Source organism: Papilio xuthus, unplaced genomic scaffold, assembly GCF_000836235.2.
Source record: "Papilio xuthus unplaced genomic scaffold, Pxut_1.1 DF827756.1, whole genome shotgun sequence".
Classification (NCBI taxonomy): Eukaryota; Metazoa; Arthropoda; class Insecta; order Lepidoptera; family Papilionidae; genus Papilio; species Papilio xuthus.
Genome location: NW_013530893.1, coordinates 2,184,615 through 2,193,024, shown reverse-complemented (window position 1 = coordinate 2,193,024; position 8,410 = coordinate 2,184,615). Strand labels below are relative to the sequence as shown.

At 34.6% G+C, this 8,410-nt stretch overlaps 1 protein-coding gene across 3 annotated transcripts in view; it reads right to left on the bottom strand.

The window, feature by feature from the left end:
• Positions 1–333: 333 nt before the first annotated feature.
• Positions 334–8,410, bottom strand: part of LOC106116346 (uncharacterized) — a 203,353-nt gene continuing 195,276 nt past the window's right edge. For all 3 annotated transcript variants that reach the window (XM_013310134.1, XM_013310136.1, XM_013310135.1), the window contains 6 exons: positions 3,022–3,171; positions 2,385–2,753; positions 2,212–2,309; positions 1,551–1,756; positions 1,141–1,363; positions 334–948 (listed from right to left, as the gene is read on the bottom strand). In XM_013310134.1, coding sequence (XP_013165588.1) covers positions 754–948; positions 1,141–1,363; positions 1,551–1,756; positions 2,212–2,309; positions 2,385–2,753; positions 3,022–3,157 — 1,227 coding nt within the window. In that variant the 5' untranslated portion in view covers positions 3,158–3,171 and the 3' untranslated portion in view covers positions 334–753. The remainder of the gene's footprint in view (positions 949–1,140; positions 1,364–1,550; positions 1,757–2,211; positions 2,310–2,384; positions 2,754–3,021; positions 3,172–8,410) is intronic.

The following is an 8,410-nucleotide window of genomic DNA, read 5'->3' as shown; positions in this document are numbered from 1 at the left end:
CTTCTCTAAGTGACCAATTACTAAACAGAATGTGCTTAGAACTAAGTCATTTTAAATGGATATAAAAAAGTAAGATTATTCCTTATTTTATTGCAATTTTCCAATTTTTTTCTACTCTCAGTAAAAATGCTCAATATTATTAGGTAATCATTTTTCTTTTTTTTTTCTTATTTGAGAATGTATTACAAAAATTAGTAACATTTTTTATGTGGCCAGTATTTGTACAATTTAAAATTTACAAAATCAATGTTCTGTAGTGTTAACAATTTTTATTTTAAATTAAAAACTATTATATATAAAATAAACAATAGAAAAAATATATATTGTATTTTTAAAATATCTATGTTAATATAAGCTACCATATATCAAATTAATTTATTGTCATCATTTGAACTTATCATAATTTATGTATCTTTTGGAAACTGACATGTATTTCCATTGTGTTTCGATAACATATAAATGTGAAAATAGATGCTTCTATGTTGGTTCTATGTGTCATATATTTAGTATTCGATGTAGCATTTTATCATAATTCTATAATTCCAGTATATTAAAATATGTACGAATAAATATTATAATCAATGCTTGTTCTGATTTATTAAAATTATGAAAACAAATGCAATAAAATACAAGTTTTACGCCATCTAGTAAACTATGAGAAAAACTTAATTTATTAGTTCACAGAATACCGTAAGATGGCGTTGTCTTAAAACTTGTTAAGATTGGTTAAAGATTATAAATAAAAGACTAGTTCTATTTCTTCTTTCCCTTCCCTTTAGGCTCGGGTTCTGGTATAGAAACGATTTCCGGTGTAGGCGGTGGCCAGTACTTATCAAAGAACTCATCTGTGACCGCAAACGCTAGCGGCAGCAAATGACTCCGTCTGTGCCAATCTTCTCTCTCCTTCTCGAGTTCTTCTTCTTTCTCGCGCTCTATTTCGTTTTGAAGCTGAAATTGGACGTGAGACAAAATTATATCTAAAAACGCCTACATTTGGTGTCGTACGAGTGTTGCGTCATTATTGCTATTTTATTTTTATAGGCGCGCAAATTTCTATAAATCCAGTTTTTTCCAAACATTCCACAGTTTCACTATGTAATTTAATAATTTGAAAAAGATAAAAATTCTACGTTTGTTTACCTGAATTAAATGTAAGAATTGTTCAGATTCGACTTCTTTCTTCTTCCCCTTGGCCGTTTTTTGTTCCTTTTCTTTTTTGGGCGCCTTTTCTTTGGGTTTAGGTTTGTAGGTTGTGAAGAAACGCTTAGGTTGCTGCAGTGTGTGCGGCGCGTCTATTATCCGATACTCCGGCGTGAAAGTGAACACTGATCGGATCAGATCGTACTGGAAGTCTGAACTAAACCTGAAATATGTAAGATAGAGTAGACCTCAAATACTATGTCCAAACTAACTCCCTTAATGACGCTTTAACGCTTTTAACAGTTCCTGAGACCAAAATATCTGTTTAAAAATATCGTCACTTTTCTTTGGCAAAATAGAAACAACAAGATTTTCGTCTCGGAAACCTACTGTAATGCTTATAAACTTACAAATCAAAAATGTAATGAATTATCTTAGTCAAATCAGTGAGACAGCATTGAAAGTTTTCAAAGGTAACGAGTTGCTTGGAAGCCGTTGCCGTGGGGGGCAGACTGGCGCCCGCGGTCTCCTCCGGCTTGTATGACACACCTACGTCCGCGGGGACAGGCAGCTCATCGTACTGGGCCAGGTATCCAGCAGCTAGTAGCATGGTATCCTGGTAATATGGAATTTCAAAAACCATGACAGTAGATCCTGGAGATGTAGGATAAAACTAAATTGGCAGCTAACAGCTCATTGCAATCTTATTAATATTATAAATGCAAATGTTGGATGGATGGATGTTTGTTAGAAGGTATCTCCAGAACAGCTGCATTGAAATCGCAGAAATAAGGCATAGATGTAGAACATAGACCTGACAAACGCATAGGCTAATAATTTTTTTTTTTTTCGCATAATTTCTTTCTTTTTCGCGTGGACGGAGTCGCGGGCGGACAGCTAGGGTACTGTAACTATTTGAGTCGATGAACCGAAACATAATCGCACCAAAACAAATGAGATTTCAAAACAGATGTAACTTCGTTTGAATTTAAAATCGATTAACTGCGATAGCCCCCTATTTTGACTTGCTTATAATAATTTATTTACGAGGTGTGTCTTACAGGTTTTTACCTTAAATCTCTTGAGCATACGTTGTCTGGTCGCAGCATCAAAATGTTGAATCTCCTTCATCCATTCACAAAACCATTGGATAAGCACAACCTGAGAAGCTGTAAAAATAAAGCCACATTAAATATTGCTTTAAAATTCTGATAAATAATATACGTTAAATAATTATTAATTACGTTTCTCAAACCCATCTTCCTGTGCCCGTCTTAACAAATTAGCTAAAGTATCCAAAAACCAGAACTCCGCTAAACTATTCATATAATTTTTGCATCCTGTGATTTCAGCCAAATCGTTGATATACTTTTGAGGATGTGTGTTCAATATCCTGGGTATCTTCATTGGGTCTATATCAGTTTTGAATACTTCTGGTAGAACGTGAATTCGATTATGTTTTTCGATCATTCTTATTTTGTCGGGTAACATTTTTCTCAAGGACGGTGTTGGAAATATTTCCGGCTGTTCCTCTGTAATCTCTTCAGTGGGATACGTTGATTCCTCATGTACCACAATTTCCTCGTGTTCAGCTTCTATTTCGTGACCTGGTACTAGATAGTAATATTATTATTTTTAAATTCATAAGCCTAAGTATAGATGAATTGAATCAAGACTGGAATGACGATAGATAGATGAATTTGTATGACAAAATATCTAAGACAATTTTAACGTATAGCAGACAACCATGAAAACGAACAAAAGGGGCCTAGCCTTAATATTTGTGATTTTATGACACTCACCTTCGTATCGTTGATTTAATAAGATTTTTTGTGTACTTTTAAAGGTCCGGTCGCACAGCACACAAACTTTTCTACATACCATCTTTGACAGTCTCTTCAGAGCTAAGCGATGATTCCTCAGATTGTGCCACTGTCCGCGCGCACACCACGCCAGCTTCCAGCAACAGCTTCTTAAGGTCTGCTGAATGGCATACTTCTATTCTATGAGATGTCATCTTGAAGACTTTAACTGTAAATATTTAATTTATTTAAATAATAATCCTATGTACTCGTATATAATTAGTGCTCCAAACGGATGTCAATATGACAGATCTGTCAAATGGATTAAATATTTTCAAGTTTATTTTTTAAATTTCGCAGTCTGGATTAAAAAGCTTTGGTATTAATTTAGGTAGAATATATCAGTGGTTCTCAATTTTTTTTCCTAGAGAAACCTTTTACGAAACGTATAAACGAACACTGATCTCTTCACAATCTTTTATTATTCAGTGATAATATGTAATTTTAAACTTATGACGGATTTTTCTTTCGGAACCCCACCCCATTTAGTATTTTATTAATTAGGAACAGTTCCTAAGACCCTTTAGAAAGAGCCGAGGGCTTCGCGGAGTACACTTTTAGTAAAGTTGGACTATATTATGCAAAATAGTTTCTTATTAGCATATGGAGAGGCATCAAAACTATTCCAAACAACCGTGTCTGACTTATCAAAAGGAGGGTTGATTGTTGTCATATTATACATCATATCATTTGTCGTTAGAGGGCGTTAGTAGTCAAAACAAATGTATTATTACATCAAACAACGGGTAAAGTATAGGAATTCATTAAGTCCGCTTTACGGCACAATTACGACGGCGGTACTAATTGGAGAACCAAAATACGAGGGCGATGCGCGCCAAAATACAGGGGGCTAGAGACCCGAATAACGTTGTCAAGGCACAGGAGGTAGCGGGTGACGATTATCTTAGTAACCTTTGTCATCTAAAGTTGTTTTGAAAAAAAAAAAGACTGGTTGGAAAGAAATGGTTACTTAGCGTAGGTTTCACATGTTAAATCGAAAGGACTGTTTAATTACCTAATCAACTTCGAGAGTGTCAGTTAGAGAACAAAAGAAAAATATAAACTTTCTGTGCGTCCTCTCGTTAGTGCAACTATAGGTGTCTATAGGTGGCAGCATGTTAACGAAATCAGGGGGCCGCTTCTCAACTTAAAAAAATATACGTTAATTATTTGATTTGAGAAACTATTTTTTTTACAGTTTATACTACATACAAAAATTAGTAAACAAATATCCTACTGAATATCTAAAATACCCGCTAACAGTTAGCAACTTGGACCATAACCAATGGTTCGTTCGTCTCGACTTGCACTCAACACGTCCTAATTATAGGGGACAAAGAAATTTTTAACGTTTATGTTGGTAGCATCCTGGGCGTCTTGCCCACTGGTGGGCAAAACTGCAGGTTGGCTTAGTAAACTTCATACGTTGGCGAAACATAATTAAATAAGCCATTTTCATTATTTCCTAGAAAATATAATGTTGTTAAAAACACACAATTTTTAATTATGAATAACATTAAAAAAAACTATTGAACTGATTTCCGATAGATGGTAGTTCGTTTTTCGTGAAATCAACAATAGATGGCAGCACTAGTAATGAAATATTGGCCATATCAATTTTTAAATATTTCCAAATCATGATATTATTTTAAGGAGAGTAATAAATAAGACAGTACTTATTGGTATAAATGTTTAAATTTGTATGTTATTCTTCTATTTATTCTTAATCTTACTTACTTAATCTTAATGTATTACTAAAAATATCGTTTAAGTCAGATTTCATCCATACTTCTTTATACGATCAAACTCTGAAACAAAACATTAACTATCAACTTAAAATTACGGTTAAACTTGCAAACATGGGATCATCGGTTTGAATCCGTCATTCGACTATTATTGCACCATCTTATTGCAAGTTTCTAAGTAATTATAAAAAAAAAACTAGCTGTCGCCCGCGACTCCGTCCGCGAGGAATTGAAAAAAACTTAATTAGGATTTCATGTTGTCGTCCAGACTATATTCTACATCCATGGCAAATTTCATCGAAATCCATGGAGCTGTTTTGAAGAAATCTTCTAACAAACATCCATTCTATCCAAACATTCGCATTTTTATAATAATATAACAAAATAAAAAAAAACGTACTGCTATTCTGTTCCAAATCGCGATAAATAAACGTTCGAAATTGAATGTACAAAACCTTTGTCCAGTTTACCTACGTCCTATTGAATTCTGCCTAATTTCATATATAAAATGAAATATATCTCGGTATTTAAGAGGCGCAATCAGTAGGGGCTTAGCTCACAAGAGCCCTACTCGCCATGTACTTGTCACCGAACGATCGTGAATTCCGCCTATTTGCAATTTGCCTAGACAAGAAAAATGAATCGGCAAATACAAACGAATTCCTTCACATAGTGACGTGTTATCATTTTTGACGCATATTGTCATCTCTTCCAACCGCTATGAAATAACAGAGACACCATAATGTGTCACTTCACTGTCATCATTCGCTGGGTGCGCAAAAATGACAGCCAATAACAGTCACGTTTACAAAGTGTTACGTCATTTTTTAAATTAGTCACGCATTATTTTCGCGTGTCATTTTCATACATTTGTGAAGTTCGTTATGGAATCGCTTGGAAGTGAATGCACCTTGTCTAGCCCCGCTGGGTTATCTATAAACAGACGGTTTTCTCTATCAATCGGTGACACATTGACGTCGGCAAATCGAGCGGACATTCGCCCAAGTCTGGGGTTCGATTCTATCCGAATCAATGTTTAAGGGGACGAAATTTTTTTTTAATAGTTTATTAGTACAACGTACATATGTATAGCTAAGTTTTAGTTTCGCTTAATTGTTTGGAAGTTGTATAGAAATGTAGTTTAACGATCGTTAAAATCTAACAGGGGTGACTAGAAACAAAGATTATCGGGTGTAGTCGACGATGTGAGGTAGAACCGAATATATCTTAAATGCTTTTAGCTAATCTTGGGTTTTATTACAAAACATTTCTAATTATAAATAATCCATTTGCTTTAAATTTAACCTACATAACTTCAACTAAGGAACTTAAGTATTTTTTTTTATATCTTCAGATCGATTTGGCTTCGGCCATAAGATCTTCAATCCAAGATTTTTACCTTAGTAAATTTTACCTGAATTTTTTTAAAGAGATGGGTTTAAAGACAACTGTACCTAAACTTTAACAAGATAATAATATTTTTGCAGTAGTAAGGTTGACTATGAATTTAACAGGCAGACATTTCCCGCGCGTTCTAAGACTCTGCCTACCTCAAAAAGAATTTTAACGCGAGACTTGTTCGTAAGTTAAAAAAGCGTTTACCATACGCACTTGCTCTTATGTTATGGGCTATTTCTACGTAATGAGGAGCGCTTGTATGTGTGCGTGTGTGTGTATACATACGTGCGTGTAGTGCGTGCGTGGCAAAAATGCAACTCCGCGACTCGGTTAAATATCGGACGTAAAGGAAATCTGTGGAGTTGTTCAATATCAATTTATACTTCGATTATCTATACCTATTAAAAAAAATGGAGTGTCTTTATGTAACATCGAAAAAAAATATATATATATCGTACGAATGCTGTATTTGCATTGCTGATGACAAACCATTTTTTTTTTTCTGCGTGTATTTCTGTCAGCGAGGCCGCGTTTGTACAGCGAGTAATCTCCGAAACGACTGGAACGTTTTGGACGGAACTTTAATGGGAAGGTAACTGATGTACGAGGTCATATTATAGACTACAACTTTTTAAGTTCTGTGCTGACGAAGTCGCGGACGACCGCTAGTGAACAATATTATTAAAGTTATTGTTTTGCCAACAATTTTTCTTTTTAACTCATTTCTTTGTTAGAAATAAGAATTTAATTTAAATTTGTTTTAAGGAGTTCGTATTTTAATAGTAACTTACCATTAGGATAAATAATATTTAATATGCAACTTAAGCATCACTTAGCGTAATTACTTTTAAAAAATCATCACCAATTTACGATACACGCCAAAACCAATCCTTCAAATTCCAACCGCGACTCCATTCTTTCCTCTATTCCCAACTTCCCCAACTAGCAGGGTGAATGAACTTACGAAATGCACGCACACACATTCACACCTATATGTGCACGCGCACACAGGCACACCATACGACACATTGCCGTAGGTAAGTGACGAGAAATACTTTAAAATACTATCAACGTATCCTCGGCGGTCGCAGGAAGTTGAAGCTTCCTCGGTTTGTAAGACATTCATGCATTTCGGTGTATCGACGTAATATTCATTTTTAGACGTAAAATATGACTAATATATCACCTGCTTTGAATCTTAATAGTCACTCTGTAAGTTTCCATTGCTGACACATCTGTATAAAAAAAAATTAAAAAAAAAATCGGAGATATGTTTTTGTAAATACTTTTTGATATTTTAATAATTTTGAATAAACGTAGAAAGTCCCTTTTAATAAACAATATTTTGAATAAATAATTAAATCGTACGAGTTTCTTTGTTCCAAAATTTCATTGCACTACTACGTAAATGAAACTAAAAGTTAACGTAAATAAAAGTAAAAAAATAATTAACTACTTAACAGTGGCATAAAAAATTAAAATCCTTTGCCTTTACAAAAAAAAAGATAGATTGACACCTGTCAACAATTTTTCCCGCCGTTTTGAAGTGTACTCCATCTTGAAATCGCGCTTCAAGTCACCTGGGGCGAGGCCGACGGCCATGTTTGGTAACCAAAACAACTTTTATATTCAATGACGATTTCTAATTACGAAAAAAAAAATAGTTCCTCGCTTTAATATTTTCGCGGAGGGTTGGCAACATTTGGGGTTGGCGCCGGATGATACGGTATAAAGCACTCTCACTACGAAATCACTCATTACACGTCGGGTGTTTCGTCCTCATGGGCTTTCGAATGCCGTATCTTAGTTATAATTCATATTTAATATACAAGTAAAATTATGTTATATCTTACTAATAATATAAATGCGAATGCTTAGATAGATAGATGTATATTTGTTAGAAGATATCTCCAGAATGGCTCAACGGATTGTGATGAAATTTGACACACAGGTAGAACATAGTCTGGAACAGACGGAGTTGCGGGCGACAGCAAGTACTACATATCTTACTAATTTTCGGAACGGCTACATGAATCTCAATAAAAACTTGGCATAGGTGTAGAACATAGTCTGGAAGAGCTCATAGGCTACTTATTAAGTTTTTTTTTAATTTCGCGAGGGCGGAGTGCGGATCCGATGCGGTGTCCGATGTTTGGATGAATGAATAAACTCCAAAACGGCTACATGAATCTCGCTGAAATTTGGCATACTAATTAAGTTTTTTCTCAACCCCGCGCGTACGTAGTTTAAAGACAGCTAGTCTTG